The 15,856-nt window shown below is 38.6% G+C and overlaps 1 protein-coding gene across 1 annotated transcript in view; it reads right to left on the minus strand.

Moving 5' to 3' along the window:
• MYOZ2 (myozenin 2) overlaps positions 1 to 10,489 on the minus strand; it is a 56,366-nt gene extending 45,877 nt beyond the window's left edge. The window contains exons 1-3 of the mRNA XM_003410418.4: positions 10,289 to 10,489; positions 3,697 to 3,929; positions 3,057 to 3,145 (exon numbers count right to left, since the gene is read on the minus strand). Coding sequence (XP_003410466.2) covers positions 3,057 to 3,132 — 76 coding nt within the window. The 5' untranslated portion in view covers positions 3,133 to 3,145; positions 3,697 to 3,929; positions 10,289 to 10,489. The remainder of the gene's footprint in view (positions 1 to 3,056; positions 3,146 to 3,696; positions 3,930 to 10,288) is intronic.
• Between the last annotated feature and the right edge of the window lie 5,367 nt (positions 10,490 to 15,856).

Raw genomic sequence — 15,856 nt, forward strand, 5'->3', positions numbered from 1 at the left:
CCTATAGGGTCGCTATAAGTCGAAATCGACTTGACAGCAACGGTGTTTTGTTTTTTTAATTCTTTGACTTGAAGGAGGCCTGGTGGCCCAGTGGTTAAACATTCAGCTGCCAACCTAAAGGTCTTTGGTTTGAACCCATCAGCCGCTCTGTGGGAGAAGGATGTGGCCATCTGTTTCTGTAAATATTAACAGCCTTGGACACCCTATGGGGCAGTTCTATTCTGTCCTATAGTGTCACCATGTGTCGGAATGGACTCAATGGCAACGGGTATTATTTGACTTAAAGGATAGTTTTAGGAGACCAGTTTCGGCTCAGAGTCTATAGTTCAAAGATTATCAGATGCTGATAGTTTGGGTAGGTCATTTTCAGCCTTCACGGAATCCAGAAACCTGCATTCCATGAGAGTTAAATATTAATTCCTCAGTACTGTAGACTATATGGGAGCCCTGGTGGCCTAGTGGTTAAGTGCTATGGGTCCTAACCAAAAGATTGGCAGTTCGAATCCACCAGGCATTCCTTGGAAACCCTGTGGGGCAGTTCTACTCCGTCCTGTAGGGTAGCGATGAGTCAGCATTGACTTGATGACAATAGTAGTAGTCTATATGCATTCCTTAGTAATTCTTGAAGGTTATTTCTCCTTCAGGTGGAATGATTACTGTGATGTAAAACTCCCCTTTCTGGTTCTTATATTTCCCCGATGATACACCTCAAAGGAGGCTCACCAGCTGAAGTCTCTCCCCAGCTACCAGAACTGGACTGAATTTTCACCTCATGTTTAGAGAACAACTCATGTAGCTGAACCATTGACATATTTCATTTTCTGTCAGGCTAAACATTTTTGAGAAGCAATAAAAGTAAAAAATAAGTGAATTATAATACTGGGGGAAAAAAAGAGAACCTGATGCATAAGGAGAGAGGGAGGTGGGAAAAGAGGTTTGAAAATGTCCTTATAAGTTCCTTTTTAAGAACGGTTCAGTCCGAATTTGACTAAATAAGTCTTATAAATAAGATCAAAACAGTGGCATGCTTTATTCTAAATTATCCAGATTTTTACTGCTGTGATGTGCTTGGGAGTTTGAAGGATTATTTCCAAAGTGGTTTCTCTGTAGTCCATGTATCATTAGAAACAGTGACACGCCTTCTAGCTCCAGATTTCTAAACGCCATGCCTTACGCAGTTCTACACAAGATGTTAGAAGACACAAGAGAGGAAAATGAAATATTTGAGCTGTTTCAGAAAGTACGTAACCATTTTATCTGAGAGCAATTAAGAAAGAGTCTGTGACTATCCCTCCATTATCTGGGCTGCTTGACATCCAAACAAAGGCAGAGCATGTGACTCTACTTAAGGGGACTGGAAATCTTCCAGTGACTTGGGAGGGAGGGCTTCCATAGACTTTACATGGCCAGATCTTGCTGGTGGTGAGATAGTAGCTTCCCCACCCCACACCACCCCCACTTTTGGCAGGCATATAATAATACTTTTCTTTGTATTTCATAAAAATAGCAGTTTTCTTTAAAAAAAAAAAAAGAGAGAGAGAGAAAAGATATTCTTACTCCTGTAGGTCTGTGTCAGGGCCAGCAGAGACTAGAATCCAACACCTGATTTAGTTGGGAATTAAATTTATTACTTGATTATGGTTATGATGCTTATGCCCCTGGCAACTATAAAATGATGACCAAAGTCCAGTCTTGAGGTAAACAGTTCGGTCTGAATCAAGCTAATTATCTGATTTTTGCTTTATTGACCAGAAAAACTACAAAAACAATTTTCAGGCAAACTACCTGAAACAGGAAATACAGAAATTAAAAAGCAATAAATAAATCAAACTTAAAAGGAAACATGGATTTTGGAATTTGGGATTAATATTAATTCAGTTCTGGGATCTGGTTCAGAATTCTCATTTTATTCCAAGTTGGTTTGATATGGTAGTAAAATGGAACCGAGTTGAATCCAGCACAGTAATACTGTATTCCAGAAAACAAAACTTAACAATAGGACTTTTTAGATGTGACTATTCTGTGTGGGTGGGAACAGAGGGGCACCTAAAGTCAACTTCGGTGGGTTTTATTCAGCTTGCTTCATGGAAGGTGAAACACAAAAACACTCTACCCCTGCTCCCCGCTGCCCCCACCAGATCTCAGGGCTCTAGGTTTCAATTCTCTTAAGGTGAAAGGTTACATTCCTTGTCAGTGGAGGGGAAATGAGGAAGCAACCTGAAAATCTCCACAAATATATCTAGAATGGCTCAAAGCAGCTCTTAAAAGAAACCTGGATCTTCTTAACTCTTAAAATTGATAATAGCCCTTGGCTCATGTACAGAGTTGAACTTCCTTTTTAACAATCAAAATGCAATGTAACAAGCTTTGCTTTTTAGGGTTATTTGGTAAAATTTAAAGAAAAGAACAGAGTGGATTAACACCTCGCATCTAATTCATATTATTATTATTTTTTAGTAATATGCTTTGAGACGACAAAAATGTTCTCTACATCCCTGGAATTTAATTAAAAGTAGATTTTCCATGTTCCCCTCCCCCAGAAAATATCTAGGTAAATCAACATCAATGACTGGATATAAAGACTGGTTTCGGGGTTAGGGAAATAAGCAATGAATACGAATTGCAACTTAGCAGTTTTTGTAAAAGAAGGAAGAGTAGAACATATTTTCAGTGATTTATATAACAGGAAGTAAAAGAAGTCAAGATGGACCGGTGGGATGGACAATGAGGATAAGATTGTATGAGACCTATCTTCAAAAAAAAAAAAAGAACCGAGAACGATATTAACTTATAATGTGAAAGGCAAGCCAAACAGAATGTACATCAGCTGTCAGATTGCTTCATTCCTTACAGCAGTTGTTCATCTGAAAATAGCTGTCAAATGAGAAAGGATGACTACAAAAGGATTAGAGGCCATAGACATTTCTACACACCCTAGCACTCCAGCTTCATTCTGACTGAACAACAAGAGTTTAGAGAAAGTAAACTACGGAATATTGAATAATGTTAGAAAGGCTCCGAACAATATTAATGCTAAGAAGGATTTTTATCAATACCATTTCCATGGATTTCCTTCATGATGGCTGATGCTTGCTGTTTCCTCTGCTTCACCATGGTATTATGGGATAGCATGGTATTTTGTTCCCTGTTAAAAATAAAGGGACGTTATTGAGGTGATAGAAGGAGCTCATTTGGAGCATATTAAGAGAGCATCTTTGTGCTTTAGTAAGAATTTATTGTTGTATTCTACAGAAAGACTCTCATTTGTAGTCCTTGTCTAGGGACAGAGCTTGCTATTCATTCACAGGCAACGCCACAGTGAACAGACGCTGATACTCGGAGTTTCAGACCCAGTCTTACCTGTACGTTAACACAAAGATTATCATACAGTGAGAAAACAGTGAAATAGCTGGCCTCCTCTCCCCGCCTTCTCTCTTTTCCACTTTTATTTTAATTTTTTATTGTTTCCTAGTTCTTGCTGGCCTTTATTTGTACCAGCATCACAGTATGTCAATTCCAGCAAGTATTAGAATAAAGAAAAGACACCAGATTACAGCAGAATTCCTTGGTGGTGGCATTTTAATATTGGCACCAACAGCTGTCCTTTAAAGAAAAGAATGCCCATTTTCTGAGTCACAACTCTGAACCTCCTTAGACAACTGACTAATAAAACATTTTAGGAAACATTATACTCACCTTACTGTTAGACCTTGCTTTTCAGTAGGGATGAATCCCAATTTGTGTAGGAAAGACTCCGGAGATGGAAAATGGATGGCACTTGGGCCCGATGGTTTTTATCCTTGAGCCTGGGACGGCATGGTCCCTAGATCTGATTCAAAGTGGGGACTAAGCCTTTCTGAAAAGACTGGCATCCAGCTGACATCAACTGACTATATATAGCACCAAATACTTCAGCTACTCATATCTTCCTGGCGAAAGAAAAGAATAAAGATTAGATTCTCTCCATTATGTTTCTAGTTTATGAGGTGGTTGAATTGAACGGCCATTCATTGGATATGCAATAGGTTTTTATTGAGCACCTTTTGTTCGAAGCTATAAATGATTTGAAATTTATTAAAGGTATAGCTCTATGCTCTTTACAGTTTAATTGAGGAGGTGAGAGACACATACATCAATTAGAACCAAATGGGATTAAGTGAACAACACCCCTGGGTGGCGCAAAGAGTTTGCAATCGACTACTAACCTCAGTGGAAACCCTGGTGGCGAAGTGGTCAAGTGCTATGGCAGCTAACCAAAAGATCGGCAATTCGAATCCACCAGGCGCTCCTTGGAAACTCTATGGGGCAGTTCTGCTCTGTCCTGTGGGGTTGCTATGAGTCAGAATCTACTCAATGGCAGCACGTTTAATGGTTATATTACTTAAGATTAAGGTCAAATGGGAGTGACAGAAAAAAAAAATCCAAAACAGTAGTTTGTTTCTCTCTCACATAAACTTAGTCCAGAGGTAAATAACCCAGGATTGGTGCAGGATGACATAATCATCGGGCTCAGCCACCTTCTAACTTTTTGCTCAATTATCCCTAACATGCAGAATCCTTCAACTTAAATGGCTGGTCCAGCTCCAGTCAGCATGCTCACGTTCCAACCAACTGGAAAAAGGAAAGAAAAGAGAAAGGCACGCAGTCTCCCCTTAAGAACACACCCTGATAGTAAGTGCTCATACTTCTTCTGTTTACATCCCATCAACCTGAACTTAGTTGCATAGCCATAGATAGCCCAAGAGAGGTTGGAAAATGTAGTTTTATTCTGGGTAACCATTTGCCCATTTACAATTCAGGAGTTAACTTTCTAGAAAAGAAAATGATGGTTATTGGGTAATGGTTCTCAGTTTTTGCAACAAGAATCTGACGTTATCGCTCATCTATCGCTTTATATCACCTATCTATCTGGTATCTTTGTTTTTTTCTACTAAAATATTAATCATATGAAGACTTTGGTCTTTGTGTCTTCAGCACCTTGAACCATGTCTGGTAAATGGTTGTTGTTGTTAGCTACCATTAAGTCGGCCGGCAACTCATGACGACCTCATGCACGATGGAGGAAAATGCTGGCTGGTCTTGCACCATCTCCAAGATCAGTGGCAGATAAGACCGTTGTGATCCGTAGGGTTTTCATTGGCTGATTTTCTGAAGTAGATCATCAGGCCTATCTTCCTTAGCACTCAGTATTCACTGAGTGAATGAACAAAATGAGTGGGTCAAAGGTTAATTATGGCGTGTATTAAAGATTTGGCATGGATTTGGAATTCTCTTCCTGTTATGTCAAACCCTTGAAGAAAAATAAGGTAGTAATAAATGAATAGGCATTTGAATACGGAAAGGTGGTGTCCACTTACGGGGGGAGTTATATTGTATGAGATTGAAATAGATTGTACATTTTGGTGCATTATTATAGGATTGATAGTTCAAGGTGGTAGATGGTAGGTTTAAGATAACTTACTGCCCTTGCTTCTGAGTACAGTCATTTGCCTTGAATTTGTTAATTAGCTACCGATGAGAAAACATTTAGCCAATCGATGAATTTAAATTCTCTCTCAAGATCCCTTAGATGTAGACACATAAAGATAAGGACATGTTACAATTTTATACCTTCCCGATATTTGGTAAAAGTTTGATGAATGTTAATTGTTCCTTTTGCTATTATTATTCCTGAATTATGAAAGGATTTAGAACTTCAGAACAATCAACTGCTTTATTCAGTAAAAAATAAAAATATATTCAGAAAGTCCCAGTTTTCCTATTTGGTCATCTTCATATGTTTTCATCCTATGTTATATACAGTTCTAAAGGTTGAAATGGTGTCTTTAGTAGACAATAATTCTTACATTAATTTTTGTTTCCAAAATGAAAAGAGATATTTTTAAACATTTTTAAAGCTTTAAGGGGTGCAATATCTTCTTGTTTTTGTCTATTTTTCAAATATCTTATACTTTAAAATTGTTTTGCCTCATTTTTAAAGCTCATGGATATATATATTCCTGCTAGTGTTCTCGTTTCTGAGTTATTTTTTCAGAACAAAAATTAAGACCAAATCATTAGTATTGTATTTTTAAGACAGGGTATACTATCCATGTGTTTCATGACACAAACGCTGAACTTTAAACAGAACTTTAGTGGTTATTTTTTAAAGCATTTTCACGTGGTCTATTCTGAAAGCCAATGCATTTTAATTTTAAATTGAGTCACCGTTAATACTTTTCTATTTCATCTGCACAGAGATCTGGCCCCAGACAAAATTAAGACTTTACCCAAATTTGTCATCTTACAATCTCCCTTTGTCTTCAGCCCCCACCAACCCATCCTGAGAACTGCTGTACTACCCTAGGGAATCAATCCTGTCCTTGAGGCTTCTCCCTAACCCCAATTTAAGCAAGGTAGTACTTTATCAGGAGCCCTGGTGACTAAATGGTTAAGAGCTCAGCTGCTACAAAAAGGTTGGCGTTCGAATCCACCCAAGGGCTCTGTGGAAGAAAGACCTGGTGATCTGCTTCTGTAAAGATTACAGTCAAGAAAACCCTATGGGGCAGTTCTACTCTGTGAGTTGAAATCAACTCCACAGCACGCAGCAACAGTGCTTTGTCTTTTTCTCAAGGACCTATGTATTTAAACGGATCTGTCCTAGAGAGGAAAGATGAGAGATCTTCACTGGTGGTTCATTGGTAGAATTTTCTCCTTCTCATGTGTAGCCACCACTTATTTTTCAGTGGATCACAATAGCCACTTCACAACCTATCATGGGAATGGTGCAGGACTGGGCAACATTTTATTTCATTGTGCGTGGGGTTGCCATGAATTGGGGCCAACTAGACGGCAGCTAACAACAACAACATCAAAAAAATAATGGTATTCTAATGGTAGAACTTTGTGCATTGGAAGGTTAGTGATGAAGAAGTTTTTGGCAGCATTTTTCACTACTCCTATAACCAGATTATTCTCTCTCTACTGGGGCTGGCCACAGTTGCATTTCCAGCTCTCTTACTATTTGCTAAAGGAGAAAAAAAAGACCAAATATGGTAAATTTTCCTGCCATGTTACTGCCGAATAAAAATCCACACCATTAAGACCCATGAAAGGAGCCTTATTTAGCCAATGGTAAACATGAGCACTTTAGCCAAGCGGTAAACACAGTCTATATTGATCCTCTCACTGGATATTTGTTTTTAATTCTGTTTCTCCTTGACCCATTTATAGTCTATATTAGGTGGCTGTGGGCAGTTAGAGATTAGGACAGGATCCGGGAAGGCCCAGGATGTGGGAACTGGCTGTCTGCTAGGTGGGCAGACAACACATCACCGTTGTTGAGCTTCAGCTCTGGATTGATGCACATACACCTCAAATAAAACAGCTACCAAGCCAGTGTTGAGTGGCAAATCTGAGGACAATCAGTTCTTTACCAGCCTTCAGGGGTTCAGATATAGTACTAACTCTGGGAGAAAATAATCCGTTTGGTGATAAATGTGGTGTAAACAACTCACAGCTGGTAAGGCTGTCTATGGAAGCATGAGTTTTGTTTCTTGCAAAAAGCCCTCTGCTTTCTCCTTAAAGGCTAACTGATTTGCTGTGTCTTCCATGTTTTTTTATTTTATTTTTTCACAGTCAAACAATTTAATAGAGTGGCTGTACAATTTTATGTTCCCACCAACAATGTACTTGTAACTCAGTTTCTCCATATCTGCACCAGCACTTGGTGATGTTATAAAATTTTTTGGTTTTCACCATTTTGATAGGTGTGCACTGAGAGATCATTGTGATTTGTAATTTCCCAAATGGCTAATAATGTTGGACAATTTTTCATGTACTTATTTGCTTTTTGCATATCTTCTTCAGTGACATGTCTGTTTATGTGTATTTTTCAGTTGGATTGCTTGATGTTTTTACTTTTCAGTTTTGAAAGTTCTATATGTATTCCAGAAACCAGCCCTTTCTCTGACTTACGGTTTGTAAATATTTTCTCCCCATCTGTACACAGACTTTTCACTCTCTTTTTTTCCCTAAAATTTATTTATTTTGTTGTGTTGTTGAGAATATACACAACAAAGCATATACCAATTCAATATTTTCTACGTGTACAACTCAGTGATACTGATTACATTCCTCATATTGTACAGCTATTCTTAATCTCCTTTTCTAAGTTGTTCCTCCCTCCTTAACACAAATTCACTGCCCCTTAAGGTTCCTGTCTAATCTTTCAAATTGCTGTTGTCAATTTGATCCCAAATAAATAGTTCTTAAAAAAAAGCATAATGTTCAAGGCAGGCCTTTTTTTACTAGTTAAGCTAAACTATTGTTTGGTTTTAAGATGACTTCAAGGGCTAAACTATTGTTTGGTTTTAAGATGACTTCAAGGGCTAAACTATTGTTTGGTTTTAAGATGACTTCAAGGGCTAAACTATTGTTTGGTTTTAAGATGACTTCAAGGGATATTCTTGGTTTAAGATTTAAAGATTATCTGAGGGCAATAGTTTCAGGGGTTCATCCACCCTCTATGGCTCCCAAAAGTCTAGAGTCCATGAGAATTTGAAATTCTGTTCTACATTTTCCCCTTCTGATCAGGATTCTTTAACGGAACCTTTGATCAGTGTTCAGTAATGGTAGCTGGGCATCATCCAGTTCTTTTACCCTCATAACAAAGGAGACAGTTGTTCATGGAAGCAATTAGCCACACGTTCCATATCGTCCTCCCATTCCTGACCCTCTTTCCTCTTCTGTTGCTCCAGCTGAATAAAAACCAATTGCTGTGCCTTGGAAGGCCACCTGCAAGCTTTTAAGACCCCAGGTACTACGCAATGAACTAGAAGGTAGAACAGAAGCACTAAACACATTATTAGGCCAAATAACTGGAAAGAAAGTGCTATGAAACCATGACCCTAAACCTTCAAATGAAGAAACTACATCCAAAGTGTTTGGTTGTACATAGCAGCCTCAGCAGCTAGGTTTTTTTTTTTTTTTTTTGTCTTAGTAAATATATGTGTCATACAACCTTTGCTAATTCAAATTTTTACAGGAGTACAACTTATTGACAGCAATTAATTACAATAATTGGCTGTCCAATACCCTTAATCAATGCAATATTTCTGTTGCCATTAACCCCCTTTTTCTCCTCTCTCCCACCTCTGGTAACCACTAATAAACTTTGTTTTCTATACATTTGCCTTTTCTTGTCTTTTTATGTAAGTGAGGTCACAAAATATTTGTCCTTTTGTGATTGGCTTATTTCACTCAGCATAATGTCTTCAAGCTCCATCCATATTGTACCATGTATCAAGACTTCATTTCTCCTAATGTCTGAGTAGTATTTCTTCCATAAGTTTTATTTTCCTATATTGAGAAGGATTCAGTTTACAACTGATCTCTTATCTAGGCCATAACGAGAGCAGAATAATTGTAAATAGTGCTGTGGTGATCATCCTACCAGCCAAAGTGGGACAGTACAAGACAGAATAAATGAGTTTGCAATTGGTCTCATTACAGTAAAGGCCTAAGGGCAACAACAACAATGGTAAGAGGAACAATTACAGCCACTAATAGTTAATATACCACCCATCTGTCAGTTTGATGTACTGCGGTGGCTTGTGTATAGCTATGATGCTGGGAGCTATGCCACTGGTATTTCAAATACTAGCAGGGTCACCCATGGTAGACAGGTTTCAATGGAGCTTCCAGACTAAGACGGACTAGGAAGAAAGGGCTGCTGATCTACCTTCAAAAATTAAACTTAAAAAAAGACAAACTCGTTGCTGTCAAGTCGATTCCAACTCATAGTGACATGAAAACCTTACGAATCACAACTGAATATTGTTAGATATAGTGCTGGAAGAAGAACTGAAACATAATGAGGATCCTGAAGACGACGCAGAACCTGGCAATGTTTTGTTCTGTTATACATAAAGTCCACATGAGTCAGAGCCAAAAGACAGCAACTAACAACAATTTAGTCAATGTTTACTAGCCATGGTTAGCAGATGAGAAATCTGAGGTTCTGAGAGACTAAAATCACCAAAGCATCATACTTGTATGTTACAGAGATGGAATAAAAAATTGGTTCTGTCTGACCCAAAGGCTTTTGAATGTTCACTATACAGTGCAGAAATTTCTGTCTTCCTTATCTTCTCTGAATATCTCTGTAATTATATCTACGTGACAAAAATAAAGCAGCAGAGTTGAAGACTGTCAGAATAGTTATTTCAATGTGGCTCCTTATTGATTTCCTTTGGAATTTAGCATCCCAACACTAGGTTTATTTTGGCCAAGGTATTTTTTAACTTACCACGTTTGCGGCTCTTTTCCAACTAATGTTTTTCTGGTTTGCAAACTTCTAGAGATCCTCATGGTGTCTGTTCTCAGGGTGCTTTTCTTTCCTTCAGCTGTGCAAATACTAAGGTTATTAAAATGCTGAACATAAACAAGTGGAAACATATGCCATTTGCTGTGCGGACCTCTCCTTCCTTTCCTGGCCCGAGTACCACATCATCACAAACACACTTACCACCGTCATTGCCAAAAATAAGCATCAAATCCAACCCTATCAAAATGATCAATTTATATGGAAACCCAGTGTTTTACCTGTCTGCCTTTTTAAATTTATTTCTTTTACTTAAGCACTTCCTTCTAGACTCTTAAATTAAGCCTTAGGGTAAGTCGGGGAGGAAATGAGGGGGGGCGGTAAGCAGAGCCTAATAATCAGCTTTTCAAGGACAGACTCTTACGTAATAGGGTTAGGAACTTGGAAAGAAATAGTTTTATATGCCGTAATATTAAGAAACAAGTTGCCAAAGCAAACCCGCAAATCATTTTTTTTCCTTTGCTTGCAGAATCCCAGCGTTTATTCAGAATTCGTCACATTTCCTTTCACAATTCTAGCCAGGCTGTATTTTTCCTATAGCCTGTTGAAACATTTTCTTTGACAGTTATCTCACCTGCAAGAAAATCCACCCCTTCTCTTACGTACAAATTTAGCATTTAAAAGTTCATTAAAGAAAATACAAAGATTTTTAAAAAAAGAATGTGTGACCCAGAAATGTAGAGGTAGAAGCTGGACCTCATAGCTACGTAGCATATGCCAGAGCACCAGCAGTGTGATTATAAAATAAGGACAATCATCGTATTGATTTTATAAGGCTGTTGCATGGCTTGAATAAGCGAATTTAGCACCAACCACCAACCCACTGCCGTCTAGCTGATTGTGACTCATAACAACCCCATAGGGTTTCCAAGGCTGTAAACCTCTGTGGAAGCAGATTGCCACATCTTTCTCCTGTGGAACCTCTGGTGGTTTTGAACTGCTGACCTTTCAGTTAGCAGTTGATTGCTTTAACCACTGTGTCACCAGGGCTCCTTGACATTGCCTAGTATGTAAGTGTATAATAAATGTTAGCCATTAAAAAAAAAAAAAAAAAATTTATTATTATTATTTTATTATTGCCCTCGAAAAATTTAGTATAATCATGTGAAGGATTATATCATCAAAATATGTGACGTTGCTTTAAATAATAATGGCTTAATCAGTATTTACAGATGAGACAGAGAGTCATGCCTCATGCCGAAGGTCACACATATGTCATGCCGAAGGTCACACATGTGTCATGCTGAAGGTCACACATGTGTCATGCCTAAGGTCACACATGTGTCATGCTGAAGGTCACACATGTGTCATGCCTAAGGTCACACAAATAGAAAAAATAGAATGGTTCCTTAAATGGAGAAAGACTTGGATGTGACCTGAGTTGTGGTATCAATTCACACATATCAATAAAGCATGTGCTGATAGGAAGAGGGATTGCTACGAAATACAGCATCCAGAAAGGAACAGTGAAGGGGCTGGTGTACTTGATTAGCAGATACCCTACGTGGGAGTGATTTATCAGTGTACCAGAACCTGATGCCATTAATGAAATTTGCATTGTATAAAATCTGTGTTGTCCTTGTTCTGCTCCTGTACTCTCCATACAAACTTCCACTGATCTACTGATGCCCCATGTATTTTGCCTGAATTCAAACTCACTTATTTTCTTTTCATTAAACTATGCTACATTTTAAGAGTAAAAATTTGGTGTCTAGTAAATGTTTGCTGAATAAATGAATGAATTAATAAGAAAAAGTAAAAAAGAAAAAATTGGAAAAGAACCAGGAGAGCAAAGTTCAGGAGAAAAGAGAATTTTAAGGCACTGTCAAATTCTGCACAGAGGCCACAGAGAATAACATATGGAAAAGGTCATTGGATTTGGCAAGAAGTAGGCCACTGGCAGAATTTAGAGACACTGTAGTAATTTGTAGTAACATGGTTGTTACAGAGCCCAGATAGGAAGGATTTAAGACAAGAATGAGTGGATAGAAAATGTAGGCATCAAAGGGAAACTATGCATTGAAAAGGACTGATCACGAACTAAAGGAGAGATATAGCTCATTTGTTAGAAAGGAAAGCAAGTTGAATGTGTATGTTTTGAAAGAGGGAACTTGTGAACTTTTTTGGAGATAAATGAGAACCAAAAATTGATATATAAAACAATAATAATTCTGATGATTTCAGATTTGAAGTGGTATACTTCCTGATAGGTGTGAGTCTGTGATGGCAAATCAGTGGAAAGAAATCTTCATAGAAAGGAAGTATGTGACATGCAAAGTTCAATAGGAAATATGTGTTGAGGTTTGGCATCAGGGACAAGTGGTGGCCCACCAGGAGGTATTTCAGTGTACTATCACCAGGATAAATTTAGCAGAGACATGGATCTGGGAAGGTCTAGAAATGCCAATTTCCCTAGATCATCAGTCTTAGTGAAGCTGTGCCCTCATCAGTTCACTGAAACCAGTTTTGAGACAGTCTCAAGTGGACCTCCTAGATGCTAGACCCTGACCTCTCTCCTGGCCTTTGTCACCTGGACTTACAAATTGCTACTAGAACTTCCATATTTGTGTCCTACAAACAGCTCAACACTTACATGTCCCAAACTTGGTTCATTACCATTCCTCTCAAATGTGTTCTGCATTCTGAATTCCTGGTCTCAGAGAATATGGCATCACTACCCACCCAGCTGACCAATCCAGGAATCATTCTAGAATCCTCTGTAAGGCATCCTAGAATCTCCTTTCCCCCTTTACAATCTAATCAAGCACTTACTTAAGTTACTTTTAGGCTGAGGGAGTGGACGTCTACCTCAACTCCACCCCTCTCAACCAAAGGAAAACCAAAACCAAACCAGGTGCCATTGATTCCAACTCATAACAACCCCAAATGAAGAGGAGATAATAATCTGATTTGTTAGATCTCAAGACACAGATCTGGCCAGGTTAGATGATGACCATGATCAAAACGTGAGAGTTTGTACAACTAGGTGCTGCTTTCATTCTTTCCTCTCTTATCACAAGCATGCAGTGACTGTACTCCAAGCCTTCTTGCTCTTCTCTTCTGTTTTTCCTTTTATGTGACTGACAAGACTATATTAAAGATGTTTGGGCTTGGGATTGGGAGGCTTCAGAAAGCCAAAGTTTTGCTAACAATAGTTTTTTCCCTCTGCCAGGTAATTTTCTTTCCTTAGTGAGTCTCTACTGATTTTTCTACAGCCTCTTTTTCACAAATATTTCTACCTCCTTCAAACCTTCACTGCCCTTCCCAGGTAGAGCTTGACTTGAACTTGGGCTGCTCACTTTTCTGGGCTTTCCTTGTGTTATGTTCATATATTTAATACATCTATTATTGCACTTAATCTCTAACAACGCTCTAAAATTTTATTCCCTGGTATATTGTGTCACTTTGTGGTGCCACTACTTAAAATACTACTATCTTATTGTAGACATGTGACAAATATTTGTTGAATAACATAGCGTAGTGTTTGGCACACAACGGGAATATAATGTATATTAATAGCTTTCTTCACCACTCTTAAGTTACTCTTCCGTTTTCCATTGTTATCGTCTGATCCCATGATATACAGTTGTGAGGAAAAGAGTGGTGGTGGTTAGGGAGTCTTTAACTCTCTTATTATGTATCAACCCTCTTGAAGGTGAAATGGTGTGCATGTTATGCAAACACAGCTTCAACACACCTCAAATAAACAAGTATCTTAAGTCAAAAATGCATCTTCAATATGTCCTCTTTCTTGAAACGCTTTCTCCCTTAATTCCAGCAAGCCATATATTCCTGGTTTTCCTACTCTGCTCCTTCTCAGTTCATTTGTTCATCAAGTATTTATTGAGAAACTGTAATATACTAGATATTATTCTAGGCACTACACAGGAAAAAAAAAAAAAAAAAAAAAAACTCCATCCTGTGGAGCTTACATTCTAGTGGTAGAGAAAGACACTGAACAAAATAAACACAAAAATATTCCGAATGTTAGATAACGATAAGTACTAAGAAAAATTAACAAAGCAAGTGTTGTGGTTTTGGTTATGTGTCAACTTGACTAGGGCATGATTCTCAGTGATTTGACAGATATTATGTAATCATCTTCTGTTTTGTGATCTGATGGGATCAGCCAGTCAGTGGAAAGGGGAGTTTCCTTGGGGGAGTGGGCTGCATCCAGTATGGTGTTATGGCAAAGCTCACCCTCTCTCGATCCTGCATCTTACTTATCTTCCTCTGACCTCTGGCTCTTGGGATGTGACCCAGCAGCCTGCCGTCTGACCTGCAGATATTAGGATTTGCCAGCTTCTGCAGCCCCATGAGCCAGCAGCCTACCATCTGACCTGTCAATTTTGAGTTTGTCAGCCCCTACAACCACGTATCAGAATCCTCCATCCTGACAGCTGATCCATGGATTTAGGACTTGCCAGCCTCCTTAACTGTGTGAGCCATTTCCTTGAAATAAGTCTCTCTCTATATACATATTTTTGGAGCCCTGGTGGTATAGCACTTAAGAGCTGAGATTGCTAACCAAAAGATTGGCAGTTTGAATCCACCAGCCACCCCTTGGAAACACTATGGGGCAGATCTACTTTGTTCTATAGAGTCACTATGAGTCAGAATTGACTCGATGGCAATGGGATATATATATATATACACACACTTCACTAATTTTCCTCCTCTAAAGAACCCAGTGTAAGGTATTTGGTACCAAGAATGGTTCTAGAGGAAGCAAAATTGTAAGGCTGAGTTTTCTGAATTGGTTCCCAAATCTAGCTAGTCTTAAAGGAACAATGACTCTGCCTCTAGTAGGAAAGAAAAAAAAAAAAAAGGCACTGCTTATTCATGATGTGAGGTGTCAATAACCCTGTATAACCCAGTGCCATTGAGTCGATTCCGACTCATAGCGACCCTGCAGGATGGAGTAAAACTGCCCCATAGAGTTCCCAAGGAGTGCCTAGCAGATTCAAACTGCCGACCCTTTGGTTACCAGCCATGGCACTTAACCACTACACCACCAGGGTTTCCAAATTTCTATTGAGGTGTCAATAGAAATATGCAAAGTATCATCACCTGTGGATCAAATACGTGTAAGAGACAAGGTTCTGGGTGATTGCATATTTATTATTTTTCCACAATTTTGTCAGAATGAGAAATATAAGAAAGCTGGTTGGTTGACCCTACTTTCACTAGGAAAAGTGATCAAAGAAAGGGATGAACTCAAAGCTTCGGAGTCACACCTCAAGTGCCACATACAAGCTCTGAAAGTTAGTACTTGTGTCCCGAAAGAAAGCCTTATTTCTTGTAGTAACAGAGCTGATATTGCTGAAAACCAAACTCAGGGTCTTATTGTAAGAATGGCTGAATTAAAATACCAATTGAATTCCCAACCTTGAATGGTGTCTGAAGTTAAAGTGAGGGCACTGATAGGGAAGAAATGGCATCCTGGAACTTGGGATGAGGACATATACCAGCAGATAATCAGGAAGCTGGGGA

Source organism: Loxodonta africana, chromosome 5, assembly GCF_030014295.1.
Source record: "Loxodonta africana isolate mLoxAfr1 chromosome 5, mLoxAfr1.hap2, whole genome shotgun sequence".
In the NCBI taxonomy this organism is placed as follows: domain Eukaryota; kingdom Metazoa; phylum Chordata; class Mammalia; order Proboscidea; family Elephantidae; genus Loxodonta; species Loxodonta africana.